Raw genomic sequence first — 17,923 nt, 5'->3', positions numbered from 1 at the left:
GTTCATAGACCTTATATTTAACCAACAAACACCTCATGGTAACTTCACTGATGGGCTGATGTTAAAAAGTACCTAGTTTAAGGTTGTATGTACTTCTATAGTGACCAAGTCATCTAATCATGTCTGAAATTCCCCAATCATAAGACGCAAAGCTTGGTTTTGTTACTGCATCTCTAGAAAGCAGGGTGAGCTTTAAAAATGTTTGCATTTCTTCTCATGGTAGTAAAGGCAACACGAATGTTTACGACTACATAGCTGTGTCTGTCGTGGAATCCACTGAAGAGCAGGCTGGCTACTGCCTCCCCCCATAAGTAGTAGTCATTTAAAATATTGGCTTTATATCTTGAGTTGATCACGACACAGGTTATAAGCAGTGCTTTGGTCTTTACTATTTTAACTTGTTTTTTAAGGAAATTGAACTTGTATTGCTTACTTTACATGTAACATACCTTAAGATCCTATTCTTTCCAGTCATGCTGGCACAGACACACACTAGCCTAGTGAGTTTCAGACCAGCCAGGTCTTGCCATAGTAAAAACCTACTTTATACAATTTAAATCAAAGCTGGGTGTTGGCTGAAGCACAGCTTTGCCTCCAAGGCCAGCCTGGACCACAGGAAAACAGTAAGTTATGTGTCATCTAAAGATGATGCCTTGGCAGGAGCAAGGACTGTGGTCAGCTTCAGCCTGAGCACAAGATGAAGTATCATCTGCTGGGAAGAGGTCTAAGATGTGATGTCATAAGCTAAGCACTACAAAGACCATGGAGTTTAACGTTCACAGGCAGTATTTACAACTTCCAGAATCTCTTTAACATTCAAGTCAGCATTTAGTAGGACTCGATAGTGGTTTTACTAGCCTTACAATTATCTCTGACTTAAGAACAGCTGAGAGCTACATGACCAACCAGTTAAAGGGACACCATTTACCTAGTGTTCTACAAATAAAAAGGTTCCCAAGTCTTCATTTGAGGTGGCTTTGCTCTGGAGTCTGACACCCTCTTCTTTTGGCTGTGAATGGTGCCCTAGCAGCCAGAGAAAGAACCTTAAATTACTGGATCAGAATTTCTAAGCCTGTCCTTTGAAGGCCATTTCTCATTTTACTTATGTTCGCAAAACTCCTTTGGTCTAAACGACAGAAAGTTATGCATAACAGAAAGAACCTATTCCATGGGTTCTACCTTGTGGAACAACAGCCATGTTTTAGACTGGATGCCAATCAGCAGTAGTTCAGCATGCTTGAGGCCTAGGTTTAACCCCTAGCACAAATGATGGGGGCAAAATGGCTTCTTTGTGAAACAGCCCTGGCTATCCCAGAATTCGCTTTGTAGAGCAGACTGGCCTTGAACTTGAGATCCACCTGCCAAGAGCTGAGACTAAAGGTGTGTGACACCAGCAAGGCTGTATTTCCAGAATTAGTTAAACTATTAATCTTATGTATGGAGTCATTTATTGCCTTATCTGTACTTAAAAAGAAAAAATCTAAGCCAGGTGGTGGCATGCACACCTTTAAACCCAGCACTCCTAGACAGATCTTTGTTAGTTCAAGGCCAGCCTAGCCTTAGCTTGCAAGAGCTAGTTCCAGGATAAAAGCACATAATTTAAATAGGAACACTTTCCCCCTATTTCTAACACAACCCAGTGTGTTCATTTCTGACTCCTTTTCAACTTCACTTATCTAGTTACACAACTAATAAAAAGCCAGTAAAGGTGACTCATGGTCTCATCATTTATTTGTTACCCATATAGACTTATTTTTGACTGGACTCAGACTTAGAAGTAGAAGCTCTCAGTGAGGACAGCCTTCGCCTCTTGGCAATCTGTTCCTGGCGCTTTTCTTTGGCTTCCTAAACAAACAAACAAAAACAGTTAAGGATTTCTCCAGGTGAAAAAGGCAAGCTCGGTGGCAGTTCTGCATTGTCACACCACTGTCTTACCTTCATTCTCTTGGCCAAAAGTTTAGCATATTCTGCAGCCTCCTCCTTGTTCTTCTTTGTTCGTTGCTTCTTCAGAGCAATACGCCGACGTTTATGTTGCAGGACACGTGGAGTCACAAGACGCTGAATCTTGGGTGCCTTGGTCCTTGGCTTCTTACCTAAAAATACAGGTTTATTACACTTCTCAATATCGTTGCCGGATGGATGTCCCCACTGGTATAACACACAAGGCCCAAATTCAGGCCTCATTCATTCAATGCCAGTGTTGTACTCAAAAAAATTTCACAAGTCTTCCTGATCCTGTGGTCCACATTTTCTTAACTCTACCATATTTTCAATTTCCCATATGCTTGAGTCGATAGTCTACATAGTACTAGAATTCAAGAGTTACTATCGATTATTTTTTAGATGGATTTGCAAACATTTACAGCCTCTCTAGGAACAGAGAAACCTGATGTAATCTCACATCACAGACGCTTTATTAAAAAAAAAGACATCCAAGTTCTGCTATAGTTGAGCTACTCATCCCATGAAAAGGACCATTTTTCAACTCTTGACAACCAAGTTACATTTCCTCTAGTATCACACTTCACGTGCACCTCAGCAGTCCTGTGCTTCCTATAGAAACATCAACATCGTGTCATTGCTGCTGTGACTCTTCATGAGTAAGTTGCTTTACAAATAAATATGCATTTTTTCTACTCATGCCCCCAAATCACAAACATCTCCTTATAAAGTATAACCCATATCCCAAACCCAAAGACGGGGGGGGGAAAAAAAAATCAGGCTATTAATCAGATGAAAGTTTTCTTTGGTGATCCAAAACACTAATCTTGAACCTGACTTCCCCAAGAAAGAATGGTCTCCTCCAAGTTATTCTAACTCCCACACGAAAATGCTTTTAAAGAAAATTCCAAAACAGAGAATACTTTTGTAATCTGACAATTTCCAATCCTTGCCTCTCCTAACCCTAAAGCCATGAACTTCACTGTCAAGACTCCAGGCAAGCAATGCTGCTACAACAGGACAGAATACACAACCCTTACCTTCTTTGTTTAAAGGCTTTCTGACAACATACTGGCGGACATCATCTTCTTTAGAAAGATTAAAAAGCTTTCGGATTCTGCTAGCTCTTTTAGGTCCCAACCGACGAGGAACAGTAGTATCTGTCAGTCCAGGAATATCCTTCTCTCCTTAGGAGAAGCAATCAGAACAAAAACTAAAATTAAATTTTTACCACAATTTAATGTTTAATTAATAATTCCTAATTGTTCATCAATCACCATGCAGACAATACCAGTTAAAAACCATTTGGGTCAGGAGCGCTCGTGTTGTCCTAGGAGGCAGGGGCAGATCAAGTTCCAGGGCAACCAATATCTAGAAACTTGAATAAAATCCTCACCTTTTTTTACAATAACCAAGTTGAGAACACTCAGATTGGCATCCACAATGCATCCTCGGACAGACTTGCGCTTCCTCTCTCCAGTTCTCCTTGGTCGATAACAAGAATGCCCCTTACTCAACAGCAGACGCACTCTGCCATGGGTCAGGACACCTTGTTTCATGGGAAAACCTTGTTTGTCATTGCCGCCACTGATTCGGACCACGTAACCCTGAGTTGAAAAAAAAAAAACCAGTACATTTACTAGTTCTGTTCCAATTATAAAGTGTAGGATCTTGACCTCTAATGAGTCACACCTCGCCAGAGAAAATAACCTCATGTTTTGTCTACATTTCCAAGTTAAGTTCAACTAGCAAATTCTCCACTATGAACCAACCAGGTTTTACCAGTCGTCATATAGGGCTTCCAAAAGCCTAATTTACAACTTCCCTTGGCACTTCTCCCCAGGTTTATCTACTACCTAACTCCAAAACAACCCAACTTTGTCAAACGCCAAAAGTCCTCACAACCACTGGGAAGAGTTGGGAAACCCTGCCAGTATCATTACCTTCCACTCTTCACCCAGGGCATCGGCAGCCACTTCCGTGGCCATGCGCTTCTCATAGAAGGTCCGAAGCTTGCGTTCATCGTCCACTTCGATGAGTTTCTGGCAGCCGGTGGCAGGGAAGGAGATATTCAGCTAGGAATTTTAAAGAGGGTAAAAAGGAAACCTTAGAAAACACGCAACGTCAACAACTCGGTCGCATAACGTTTCGTTGCAGCAGCAAACTCGAGATACGGACTCTTCCTGCAAGCCCAAGCACGGCTAAGTACATTAGTGGGGTATGGATTCCTACAGCTCTGTGGAACGCGATGAGGCCGCCAGAGCGCCCCTCACGATCCCGGAACGCAGAGCACGCGGTGACTAGGGGCTACGAGCAGTCGGACCGCCCGCCGCAGGCTGAGCCTCAAACCCGGCTGTACCGGGTCGGGAGCCGGGCGCCGCCATTGAGCCACGTCCGCCGTTCCAACGCCGCAATCAGCCGCCATCCGCTCTCCCAGGGAGCCCCAAGCCCACGAGAGAGAGCATCCTCCTGCCTCAGCCCCTTCTCCACCTGGGGCGGAGGCAATGCTGCGCTCTGGCGCTCGAATTAAGCCTCCCCGCTCTCACTGAGGCCCAGCCACAACCTCCTACCTTCATCTTCGCACAGCCGACCGCCCAGGAGGCGCCACGAAAAAGAGACCTAACTTCCGCTTAACCCAGGTCACATAGCGCTCTCAAGTCTCGCGAGACTGGCCTGCGCAGGAGCCGGCGGAAGCGAGTTCAGAGAGGCGGTACTTCCGGGGTGGATGACTAGCGTGCTGAAAGGCATCCTCTTTGCGGAGTGGTTCTCTGGCTTCCTGGTTTTTCTGGGTGACGGGACTGGTAGTTCGCGTTGAGGGTTCTCCGCTTCCTAGGTGCTGTTTCTCGCTTCGTCGTGAGTCTGGTCTCCCGACCCTGGCGTCTAGTGGTACTAAGTGGGAAAGCGCGCTTGGGCTAGCCCGTCCCTCATCTCTGCGAAAGATTTCCAGTGCAAGAGTTTTGTCCTGATCCCAGCGATCGGCAGCAAGAAATCCTGAAAGCCATGCTTTGTCCTGCATCTATCAGAGTGACTTCTCTAGTCGCCGGGTCGCAGAAGCTAAGTAATAACATTTACCCAGCACAGACAACCGTCAGATGCTTCGGAGTCTTGAGTCTTCCTACTTTTTCTTACGCCATCTTTTTCCCTTTTGCGAATTGGGTGGGGGCGATAACCCAGAGGCTGCCTCTGCCTCCGGAGTGACCCGCTGCTACCTCTCTTGTGCTGCGACTAAAGAAGTGAGCCACCAACCAGCTATCAGCTCTAAACCTTCCCTTAATCATACTGCCTAAAGTAGGATCCCTCCTTCCTCTAGTGTAGCGCTGGTTTTATATTGGTTGGTCATTACACATAAATGATTGAATGGTGTGCTCCTGTGCTAGATGGCAAATTGAGTCAACGCTCAGGTTTTTAGTTCAGGCACCCTCAGGATGCGGCTAAGTACATGACACGAAATATGAATGTGTTCAGTAAATATCTGTTAAATGATTATCGCTTAAGCCCTATATGTGTTAGTTTAGAATGTAGTAATATGGAACCAACCAGCAGAGGGATCTCCAAACAGCAATTTTGTAGTTCTTAGTCGTACCAAAGGATGGAGGTGGTGGCACACTAGGTCATGTTTTGATTAGTCCTCCAAAACATTCCAGGGATGACCAGGAGACTCCACTTACAATGAATATCAAGAAGAAACTTATTGTTGTTTTTTTTTTTTTTTTAAGATCTCACTGTGTAGCCCTGATTGGCCGAGAATCCGATATATAGTCTGGCCCGGAAACCACAGAGTTCCTGCCTCTGTCTCCTGAATGCTGCGATTATAGAAGTGGGCCGCCACACCAGATTATTGTCTACTATATTTTTAATGCTTTTTCTTTTCATGTCAAGAAAACAAACTATCCTGTGTTTAAAAAACTTAGTCATTCCAGTTTCCTGGCTCCATTGACACCTGGACCTGTATGTACATATCCTGTCCATGTGCATAATACACACAAATACAAATGAATTGTAAAAATATGTAAAATTTAGGGGGCTATCTCTAGCTCCCTATCTATCTCTGGCTCATGGATTAAGAGTATTGACTGCTCTTCCCCAGGACCTGGGTTCAGTTCTCAGCACCCATACAGCCAGAATCTGATATATTTTTCTAGCTTCCACACACAGACAGCGTGAAAGAGCTGCACAGACATACATGCAGGCAAAACACTAATGCACATAATATATAAAGTTTTCAGTGTACATTTCAGGAATGTTAAATGTACTTAACTTTGTTGTCCAACATCTCTCAGTCATTTTCATCTTGTAAAAGGTGAACTTCATCCATTTTCTTAAATAAAGACTTTTGTTTTGTTTTTTGAGACTTCACTTTCTGTCCTGGAAATTGCTCTGTAAACCAGGCAGGCCTTGAACTCAGAGTTCTGCCTACCAAGGGCTGGGATTAAAGGCGTGTGCCATCACCACCCAGTGAAAAAGAATATTTTAAATTCTGTATATGTGGGTGTGTGTGTTAGTGTGTGTGTGCAAGTACTGGAGAAGGCTAGAGGTATTGGGTCCCCCCCACCCCAGAGCTGGAGTTGATAGGCAGTTGTAAGCCATGTGCTTGCTGGATTATAGAGAGGCTTCTCTCTTAATTTTTTGAGACAGGATTATACTATGTCACCCGTGTTAGGAACTCACAATTCTGCCTATTTCTCCCAAGAGTAAAGTACTGTTTTTAATTTTTGAGGAATTAAAAATGTATTTTATGCAATGACATCAGAATTATAGAAAGACTTGTTGCCTGGTTTTTATTTTTATTTGTTTATTTTGAGTATGGGTATTTTGCATGTATGTCTGTACACCACTTGCAGGCCTGAAACCCTCAGTTATCAGAAGAAGGTGTCTGGTCTCCAGGAACTGGTGTTGCAGATGGTTGTCCATTTCCATGAAGGTGCTGGGAGTTGAATCATCGTCTTCTGGAAGAACAGCGACTGCTCTTATCTCCCCAGACCCTGTTGCCTTCTTCTAGATTTCGGATTGTTAGGCCTGCCATTGGTGGTGTGTGCTTTTAACCCCAGCACTGGAGCCCAGATAGGACTGTAGCCACAAATTCCTGACCAGCTTGGTCTACATAATATATTCCAGAACAGGCAGAAGTACATAGTGAGAACCTGTCTCAAGTAACAAATGATTGGGGGTGGGGAGTGATACTGTGGTTTTTCCTGGAGACAGGCTTTCACTAGCCTGTCAAACTTGCTATGTCAAACTTGGTACTGTCGCCGAGGGTGACTCCTGATCCTCATGTTGCTTCCTCTCAAGTGCTGGCATTATTGTAGACCTGGGCCACCCCTAATCTGAGCTTCAAGATTGGTCCCTAATTTTAATTACTTTAGTTCTTACGTTAGGTCATTGATCCACTTTGAGGTTTGTTTGTTTTTGAAACAGAGTCTCACTACATTTCCCAGGCTAGCCTCTCAGTCTCTGAATTCAAGTAATTCTCCCAGCCTTCCAAGAGGTTGGAATTACAAGGCACACACCATTGCAAAACGTGGAGCAGTTATCTTAATGTGTCTCTCCAGAAGTGGAATCAGCCTCTTCTGCGTGTGGCTATCCAGTTGTTCTAGTACTACACGGGATGGGGGCTCTACCTCACAGATTTGGCACTCACGGTATGGGTTTATTTCTGCACACTTGATCGGTTTCTTTGGTCTGGATGCCCAGTGCCAGTTCACATTGTTTTGATTACCATAATTGTGTAAGATTCCTAGAGTCAGGCCTATAACACTAACACTCAGGAAGTAGACGGGGGAGAGTCAAAAATTCTAGGCCAGTCTCCACTACCTAGCAAGACCTCATCATCTCAAATACAAAACATGCACCTATAAGCAAGTGTCTGGGGCACATAGGGAGACCCTGTCTTAAAACAAGTGAGATGAACACAGTGGCTCACACCTTTAATCGTTGCACTCTGCAAGCAGAGGCAGATGGATATCTGTGAGTTTGAGGCCAACCTGGTCTATAGAGAGTTCCAGGACAGCCAAAGCTATGTAGAGAGAACCTGACTCAAAACAAGCAAACAAAAGATAAAGTGAGGGAGAGAGGCAGAGATGGGGGAGCTGCCGTGGGATAGAGAAGACATGGGGCTGAATCCTCTGAACTGGGTGTAAAGTGTTAGTGTGTACTCATCTGTTTCGAATTGTGTACAACTTGGTGGTTAGATAGGATCTGGAACTTGGGGGCACACCTATCCCCCAGATCTTGGTTTCTAAAATCTATGACCTAACCAGAAAATCATGCATTCTCTAGCAAATTTCAGTGACGTCAGATCTGGGGCAGATAAACATCAAAATAAATCTAGAATATCTGTGCTAGAAAGAAAGTAATTATTTCACCAGGCAGTGGTAGTGCACACCTTTAATCCCAGCACTCGGGAGGCAGAGGCAGGCAGATCTCTGTGAGTTCGAGGCCAGCCTGGTCTACAAGAGCTAGTTCCAGGACAGGATCCAAAGCCACAGAGAAACCCTGTTTTGAAAAAAAACAAAAAACCAAAACTGACTGTGCAGAGGACCTGGGTTCAATGGGTTCAAGTCCCAGCACCCACATGACAACTAACAACTGTCTATAACTCCAAGATCTGACACCCTCACACAGGCATTCATGCAAATAAAAAAAATGAATTTTTTTTATAAAAGGGGGGGGGGGCAAAGGGGTAAGGATTTCTGACTCCGAGTATGAAGAAAGCCATGGGGCAAATTCAGAATGTGTGACCTGCTGCTCTATGTACCAGCTGGCTCGAAGTTTTAAATAGCGGTATCATATGTCTGTCTGTCTTGGTGGTACAGATCTGCCATAATTTAGCACTCTGGATGAGGCAGGAAGATCCCGAGTGTAAGGTCAGCCTTAGGTATATAACAAATGTGGGTCTCATCCCACGGTTTCTGTGAGTCGTTGGTTTCAGGAGCCCCTGTGGATACCAAAGTCCATGGATGCTCCAGTTCCTTATGTAAAACAGCGAAATACCGAGCGCTGCACACATCCAACTTCCTGTGTTCTTTAAACCCAGATCACTTATGACGCCTAATACAGAACAAATGCTATGTCAATAGCTGTCTGACTGTATTGTTAGAGGAGCAATGCAAGAAGAGGCCTCCAAATGTTCACTATGTGTGCAGTTTCTCCTTTTTCCAAATAGTCAAGAGGATCGTGTCTAGAAACGCAGCGTCCATGAATGCAGAGCGAGCCCTGTGAGAGGAAGAGGAAGCACCAGCCGGGCAGGGTGGGGTGTACCTGGACTCCAGGACTCCGGAGGGTTCAGCAGGAGGGTCAGCCTTCAAGGCCAGCCTCAACTACAATGCAGAGGCCATCCTAGACTAGCCACGGATCCAACCAGCCAGTCAGCTGTGGGTGCATGTTTCTAATTCCACTGTCGGCAAGTTAAGAAAGGAGCATCGGGAGTTTGAAGCCAGCCTGGGGCTAAGCAGTGAGTTGCAGAGTAGCCTGGGCTAACTACTGAGACCCTTTCTCAAAGCAAACAATAAAAGCAGGAAGAGAAGTTGTAGGGGAAAGATTAAATACACAAAGTGCATTTTAAAAAAATATTTATTTATTATGTATACAATATTCTGTCTGAGTGTCTGCCTGCAGGCCAGAAGAGGGCATCAGATCTCATTACAGATAGTTGTGAGCCACCATGTGGTTGCTGGGAATTGAACTCAGGACCTTTGGAAGAACAGGCAATGCTCTTAACCACTGAGCCATCTCTCCAGCCCCAAAGTGCATTTTTAAGGCCGATTTCTAACTATAAGGAAGAAAGTAAAAGGATGACACACTTTCTCATATACACGAAAGGAAGGTTGGGAACCCTTGGAATCACTGCTGTAACTGTCCTCGGGAGCAGGGATTGCCATGGTTCTCTCACCCATTGAATCCGGACATTTTTACAGAAGTGTGGAATATAAGATCTGGCATATTGTTTGTGTATCTCTGTGTCCATGTTTCTGTCCTTTGAGGCAAGGTTTTATATAGCCCATGCTGCTCGCAAACTTGCTGTATAGATGAAGGTGGTCTTGAACCTCTGATCCTCCCGCCTCTGGCTTCTGAGCACTGGAATTATAGACATGTAGCACCATGTCTGCTAGATTTGATATTTGTTTTATGCATAATAACATTTTATCTGCATGTATGTTATTAATCCCAAAGGCGAGACTAAGACCACTGTTTGGTTGGAAAGTCCCACTTGATCCAGAAAGCCTCATTCCTGCCTCTTTCACCAAATCCTGGCCACTCAAAGAGCCTCTGAAGCCAAGAAGTCTTGGTGGTTAGGGTTAGGGCAGCTTCCTCCTCTGAAGTTGCCAGCCACCCAAGTCCCCATCTAAAGTGGGCATCAGTTTTTGACCATACTTGGGCACAAACCCAGCTTGTGGCGGACACGTCATCACCCCTCTCCTACAACCTATATGATCTCCCTGCTTTAGTTTGGGCTTGTGGCCTCTCTGACTTCTGCCTCTGGGACTAGAGAACCCGCCTGGGAATGGCTTTGCTCAAAGAAACCTGTTCTTGTACTTTCTCAGTTTTGCTTGATCTGGCTTACTGCATTATGGCTCTGCATTAGCAGAGAAACCTATTAACCACTACCACAGTTTGAGCCAAATTTAAAGCAAACTTGATTTTTTTTTTTTTTATTGAAGTACACCCAAGAGCTGGGCAGCTACTCCTAAGCTTGGTTAAAGAGAAAAGCCCAAATCCATCTCTTGGGCCCCTTTTAAGGAGCAAAAACGAGCAATTTTATGGAAGAGAGACAGTGGGGCAATAAAGAAATACAAAAAGATCTTAAAATGTGGTCACACACCATGTGATTGGGAAGGGGTGAGAGGGACAGGGAGGGCAAGAGTATTCTCAAAGACAAATCAAGGTCATGGGTTGGGGGAAGGGCAGGTTCCAGGAAACAGAGAGCAACTCAGCTCTCACAGTAAATAGAAACTTGTTTCTTTACGATTTATTTATTATGTATACAGTGTGAAACTAAAAAAACAGTATAATGGCTCCTGGCTTCACCATGGAGTCAGACAGGTTCCTCAATGTCTGTGTGGCACATTTGTGCCATTTCTCCAGCCCCTGGCATATGCCCCCGCCCGTGTGTGTGTGTGTGTGTGTGTGTGTGTGTGTGTGTGTGTGTGTGTGTGTGTGTGTTTGTAGGTGTCCTTGGAGGCTAGAAGGGGCATCAGGGTCTCTCTACCTAGACTTAGGTGAACCACATAACATGGGTGCTAGGCAGCAAACTGCTGTCTTTTTCTGAAACAGCAAGAGCTCCAACTGTGGAGTCTTCTCTCCAGCTCCAGAATGAGTCTTCTGTATGAGATCAAGTTAGTATAGGAGGGCAGCCTCTGCTCCATGTTCCAGGTATTTCATTCTTTGTTTCCTCACTTCTTTTTTGAGAAGTTGCTGTATTATTTAAGCAGGGTCTCTCACGGAACCTGAATTCAACAGTTCAGCTGGGCTAGCGAGCTCCAGGAGTCCACCTATCTCTGCCTTCCTAGTATTTGGATTACAGATGCATACACTCCACACAGCTTCTTATTTAGATGCTGGGGTTCAGATTCAGGTTCTCGTACTTGTGTAGTAAGCACTTTACCCCCGAGCCAACTCCCCATTGCCTAATAGCTAGATGGCCTCGGGCAACCCGTTGTTCTTTATGTGCCTCAAAGCCATCTTTGTAGCACTCTTGTCAGAGATCAGTGCTCTAATCTCTGACAGAAACCTCAGTTCTTGGGACATAATAGGCCATCCGTGTGTTAGCTTTTCTCACTGTGGTGGATTGAATGGCAGTGTCCCCCAATGCCTCTATGTTGGAATATTTGAACCCAGTTTCTAGTACTATTTAGGAAGGACTAAAGAGGTATGGTTTTGTTGGAGGGAGGTGTGTCACTAGGGGCAGGTTTTGAGCTTCCAAAACACCTGAACCATCCACAGTGTTCTGTCTCTGCCTCCTACTTGCGGATCAAGATGTGAGCTCTCAGCTGTTCCTGCGCCCAGGCCTTTGCTCCATCATCATGGACTCTGACCCTCTGAAACCATAATCCCAGCTAAGCATCGTCTTGTACAGCTTGCCTGGGTCATGGCGTTTGTCACAGCGGTAGGAGAGTAAGAAGCTCATCACCGCCATCACTCCATCATCCCGGTGCTGCTGGCTTTGCTTGTGCTGTCTTTCTGGTAGCGGTGACCCCTCTCCCCTTTCCAACTACCTGACGTAAGTTTAACATCCTCTGCGATCTTTCCGTAAGCTTCCTAACCCAAGCTGACCTTGCTGCAGAGAAGGGATGGAAGCTTGAACTCGGTGTGAGCAAACATTCTGAATTTGTTCAGAGATGCTGCACAGCCCCGTGGAGAGGTCTCAGCATCATTCCATGGATGTGTAGCTAGTACCTATTGCAAGGCAGTGTGGCCAGAGGCAGGAAGTTCTTAGATTAAAAAGTATTGATCTTTGATTTCAGGATGTTAGGAATATTCCTAACACAGGGACTGCTTTGTCTACTGAAGGAAGAAACACATCAAGAGGCAGGAGGTACTTGATGGTAGAAGCCTGGAATCTCAGTACTGGGAAGGCCGAAGCAGGAGGATCACAAACTCAGGCCTGTCGAGGCTGTGGAGTGAGTTCAAGGTCAGTCTGAGTAACAAAGACCTTGTTCAAAATAAAAAGTACAAAAGTTGGGGGGAGGGGCGAGCTGGGGTACGAGAGCTGAAGCTGATTAGAAGACTGCTTGTCCGGCAGGCATGAGGCCCTGGGTTTGATTCCACAACTGGAAAGGACACAAGCAAAGATGGGAGAGAGGCAGGCAGGAAAAAGGAGGGAGCTATAACAGAGAAACTTAAAGGGGAACTAAATACAGCAAAGGCAGGACATAATTTAAGAGAGCATTCCCCTGCCACCCACCAGCCTAGAACCATACCGAGGGAGGTATCTTCTAGCTTTAAAAGTTCCATATTGACTAAGCAACGTCCTCTAGCTACTGTTCCCTGGCGAGACCTCCCTCACCTCCTTTATAAAGAAGCTGTAAAATAATTGTTGGATTTCCGTAGCAGGAAAGTAAATCAACATGAAAAATCAGAGACATTCCTAGATATCAAGAATAAGCTTGCCAAGACTTGAATTAGGAAAAACATCCCATTCACAAAAACTTTTAAAAAAGAGCTAGAAGCAAACCGAGGAGGTGACCATCCTCTGCAATGAAAACTTTATGATGTCAAAGAAATCCAAGAAGACACCAGGAGGTGGAAAGGCTCGTGGATTCCATGTTCACGGATTGGCTGAAGTAATCGTGTGAAAATGACCACTTTCTGAAAACAGCCTACAGATTCAATGCAGTCTCCATCAACATTGGATAATGGCCGAAACAGTTCCAGCCTCCTTTCCGAAAGGGATCAGAAACAGACACTGGGGGACAAAGCCTTTTCAATAAATGGTGATAGGTAGCTGGACAGCCACAAACAATAGCAAAAGTAGATTCATATCTTTAAATATATATAATATATATGTATATATAAAATATCATATTATATATATTTAAAGATATGAATATTATATATACATATATAATGTTATATATATAAATCAATTCAAAAGATTATAGACCAATATAAACTGAACATCAAAAAGCTTAGTAGAAGAATTAAATGTTAAACTGCTAGAGGAAAACAGGGCAAGCACTTTCCGAAAAGGCCCCCGACCACACAGAAAGCAGCAGTACTAAGGACTGACAACTGGGGGTGACGTGAAATTGACACCTTCCTGCATAGCCAAGGACTGTTAGCAGAGGGCAGAGACAGCCTACAGAATGACAGAGTTTGGCTGACTCTATGTCAGGAAGAGGTTAGTAGCTACCATGTATAAAGAACCTCAGAAGTTAAGCATCGCAAAACTAAGTCTTCCTTGCCTGGCAGTGGTGCTACATGCCTTTAATCCCAGAGGCAGAGGCAGGGAGATCTCTGAGTTCGAGGCCAGCCTGATATGCAGAGCGAGTTCCGGGACTGCCAGGACTCCAGAAACCCTGTCTCCATAAAACAAATAAACAAACAAACAAACAAACAAAAACCGTCAGTGTTCCAATTAGTAAGTGGGAGAATGAACTGAATATGGTCCTGCACTGAAGAAACATAAGAGGCCCATAAATATTTTTAAAGTGTTCAACATACTTTGCCATGAGGGAAATACAAATTAAAACTGCTTTGAGATTCTGTCTCATCTAAGTTAAAATAATTATCAAGAAGACAAACAAGAGGCTTAACGATTAAGAACACACGTTATTCTTGCAGCAGTTTGATGCCCAGCACCCTCACACTGGCTCTCAAGCATCTCTAACTCCATTTCCAGGGAATCTGATGCCCTCTTTGACCTCCATGAGTACCAGGCATGTGTGTAGTGCACATACATACATGAAAGCAAAATATTCATACTGACAAATAAATAAACCTAATAAAGAAATGAAAAAGAATGCCGGGTGGTGGTGGCACACGCCTTTAATCCCAACACTCAGGAGGCAGAGGCAGGCGGATCTCTGTGAGTTCGAGGCCAGCCTGGTCTACAAGAGCTAGTTCCAAGACAGGCTCCAAAGCTACAGAGAACAGAGAAACCCTGTCTCAGAAGAAAATCAAAAAAGAAAGAAAGAGAAAGGGGGGGAGAGAAAGGAAGGAAGGAAGGAAGGAAGGAAGGAAGGAAGGAAGGAAGGAAAGAAGGAAGAAAGAAAGGATCCTCACTTCATGTTCAGGCGTTCCTTCTCACCTGTTGTATAAAATGAAATTCTGCCCTAAGGGCACAAGGCCTTGAGAAAGGCTGGCATATACAGGCCGGGGAAGACCAGAATTCCCTCTCTCTGGCAATGGGAAAGTTATTCCAGCTGGGTGAAGACTTTCCGGTATGGTCTTTTGTCCTGGAGTGCCTACCCATCCTCTTCACCAACACTTTATAAGTAAGTACATTAACTCATTGGTGTCACAGGATAAACGTTGGTGGCATCTTACCCTGATCAGTTGCTGGGACTTTGGGAAGGGTGTTTGTGACTTCCCAGGTGTGGTGGTTTGAAAGAAAATGGCCCCCAAAGGTAGTGGCACTATTAGAAGGTGTGGCTTTGTTGGAGGAAATATGCCACTGTGGGGGCAGAGGTCTCTTTCTCTCAAGCTTTTCTCCGTGTGACAGTCATTCAACTTCCTGTAGCCTGCACTCTCAGCCCCAGCACCATGTCTGCCTGCACACCTCCATGCTCTCCTTCATCATCATAGTGACTGGGCCTCTGAAGCTATAAATGAGCTACCTCAATTAAATGTGTTCTTTATAAGAGTTGCTGTGGTCATGGCGTCTCTTCACAGCAGCAGTAAAGCCTACACCCTACAACACCAGCAACAGAAAGGAAGGAAGGGAGAGAGGGAGGGAAGAAGGGAGGGAGGGGTGAAGGGAGGGAGGGAAGGAGGGAGGGAGGGGTGAAGGGAGGGAGGGAGGGAGGAAGGGAGGGAGGGGTGAAGGGAGGAAGGGAGGGAGGGAGGGATGAAGGGAGGAAGGAAGGGAGGGAGGGAGGGAGGGAGGGAGGGGTGAAGGGAGGAAGGAAGGTCTCAAAGGTGCTCATCATGTGGTTCACTCCTGGAATCTCAGCACTGGGGAGGTTGGGGCAGAATCATTGCTGGAAAGCGCAGAACCAGCCTGGGCTAAATAAACCATGAGTTCCTGAGTGACAGAATAAATCCTGTCTTGAAAAAAAAGAGAGAAAAGAGACACATTGGGGGAAAACGTGACAATTTTCTGTAGGGTTGATTTTTCTTATATAATGTCACTTTTTTTAAGTTGTACAAGCCTAATGCAATTCATATCAAAATCCCAGGAGGGTTTTTGCTTTTTTTGGAGGCATCCTCTCCTGTAGCTCAGGCTGCCTTTGAATGAAAGAATGAATGAATGTAACTGAGATGACCTTGAACTAATCCTCCTGCCTCCACCTTCTAAATTCTGGGATTACAGAAGTAGGTAGTCAGACCTAGCTCCAGAAAGGTTTTTTTTTTTTTTTTTTTTTTTTGAAAGAAGCAGTTTCTTTGTACTTAGGGTTTCAGAGGGAGAAGCTATAATGGCAGGGAGGAGTGGTGACAGGGAGTGAGAGGTCACATCTTGAACCAAAAGTATGCAACAAAGTGGAGAATTTTCTTTTTCTTTTCCTTCCTTCCTTCCTTCCTTCCTTCCTTCCTTCCTTCCTTCCTTTCTTTCTTTCTTTCTTTCTTTCTTTCTTGTCAGGGTTTCTTTTTCTGGCTGTTCTGGAATTAACTCTGTAGACTGGGCTGGCCTTGAACTCACAGAGATCCACCTGTCTCTGCCTCCCAAGTGCTGGACTTAAAGGTGTGTGCCACCACTTTTGATCAGGGACTTTCTAAAAAATAGATGTAAATAACATTATTCCAAAATTTATATGGAAATGCAAAGTAGCTACAATAGCTGAAGAAAATCATTTTGGTTTTTTGAGACAGGATCTTTTTAGGTATATATGGCTGGCCTGGAACTCTCTATATAGACCAGGCTAGCTTGGAGCCCATAGACACCTGCCTGCCTGTGCCTCCTGAATGCTGGGGTGGAAGGCATGTGCCATTAGGCCTGGTGCGAAGATAATTTTTTCAAGAGTAAAGCAAGAAGCAGCAGTCAGTCTGACTCAGGACTTCCAGCTTCAGTGATCAAATCTGTGCGTTTCTAGTAGAGGGACAGGCTCTCAGGTCACCTAGAAACAGACCCACACAAATATGTCCACCCGAAGTTTACCAGTTACCAAAGCAGCCCAGCAGAGGAAGAAGTGAGGCCGGAGCCAGAGGAGGTGGTAGTACACAGCTGAAACCCCAGGGCTTGGAAGGATCGGGAGTTCAAGGTTAGGCTCGTATCCGTAGTAATTCTGAGGCTACGTGAGAGAGTGTCTTTAAAAACAAGACAAGCCCAAACCACAAACAACAACACAACAAGCGTGGTGGTTTGGGTAAGAGCGGCCCCTGTAGGCTCTTATATTTGAATGCTTAGTCGTCAGTGAGTGGTGCTAATCAGAAGGATTAGGAGATGTGGCCTTGCTGGAGGAAGTGTGTTACTGAGGGTAGGGTTTGGATTTCAGAAACCCAAGTGTCTCTCTCTCTTCCTGTTGGCTGATGGTCAGGATGTAGGGCTCTCAGCTCCTTCTCCAGCACCAGGCCTGCCTGCATGCCGCCATGCTTCCTGCCATGATGATGCTGGCCTAAACCTCTGAACCATAAGCCAGCCCCAATAAGTGCTTTTTTTAGGAATTGCTGTCATCATTGTTGTTGGTTGTTTTGCTCTTTTGACTTTTTTGGGGGGCCTGACACCCAGAGCCCAAATAAATCACACACAGAGGCTTATTCCTTCTTATTAATGTCCGACCTTAGCTTGGCTTGTTTCTAGCCAACTTTTCTTAAACTATCCCATCTATCTTTTGCCTCTGGACTTTTACCTTTCTCTATTTCTGTACAACTTTTCTTTCTTTCTTACCCTGGTGCGGGCTGTGTAGCTGGGTGAATGGCCCCTTATTTTCTTGCCCCTTGAGCTTTCTTGCTTCTTCTTCCTCCTCCTCCCAGATTTCATCTTCTATTTATTCTCTCTGCCTGCCAGCCCTGCCTATCCTTTATTCTGCTCACTATAGGCCGTTTGGCTCTTTATTAAACCATCAGGTGTTTTAGACAGTCAAAAAATCACAGCTTCACAGAGTTAAACAAACACAACATAAAAGAATACAACACATCTTTGCATCATTAAATAAATGTTCCACAGCATAAACAAATGTAACACATCTTAAAGTAAAATTCTTTTTTAAAAAAAAAATATTTATGTACTTATTATGTATAAGTACATAATATTGTACTTATACATTCTTATACATGTATAATATATATGTACAATATATAATATATATAATATATACATATATAATACATATATACATATATATGCATATATAATATATACATATATGATATGTATAATATTGTACTT

At 44.4% G+C, this 17,923-nt stretch overlaps 1 protein-coding gene and 1 long non-coding RNA gene across 2 annotated transcripts; one reads left to right on the top strand and one right to left on the bottom strand.

The window, feature by feature from the left end:
- Positions 1-1,703: 1,703 nt before the first annotated feature.
- On the bottom strand, positions 1,704-4,641 carry Rps6 (ribosomal protein S6). Its single transcript, XM_048453036.3, has 6 exons — positions 4,512-4,641; positions 3,885-4,016; positions 3,338-3,548; positions 2,982-3,128; positions 1,936-2,093; positions 1,704-1,845 (listed from the first exon to the last, which is right to left on the bottom strand). Exons 1-6 carry the CDS (start codon positions 4,515-4,517, stop codon positions 1,750-1,752), a joined length of 750 nt encoding a protein of 249 aa, XP_048308993.1. The 5' UTR covers positions 4,518-4,641; the 3' UTR covers positions 1,704-1,749.
- Positions 4,642-4,646: 5 nt separating this feature from the next.
- On the top strand, positions 4,647-6,292 carry LOC146895073 (uncharacterized). The gene is made up of 2 exons (XR_015000818.2): positions 4,647-5,174; positions 5,658-6,292. It is a non-coding gene; the product is annotated as an uncharacterized LOC146895073 (long non-coding RNA).
- Positions 6,293-17,923: the final 11,631 nt, after the last annotated feature.

Source organism: Myodes glareolus, chromosome 3 (genome assembly GCF_982192425.1).
Source record: "Myodes glareolus chromosome 3, mMyoGla1.1, whole genome shotgun sequence".
NCBI lineage: Eukaryota > Metazoa > Chordata > Mammalia > Rodentia > Cricetidae > Myodes > Myodes glareolus.
This window is presented reverse-complemented; position numbering and strand designations above follow the sequence as displayed.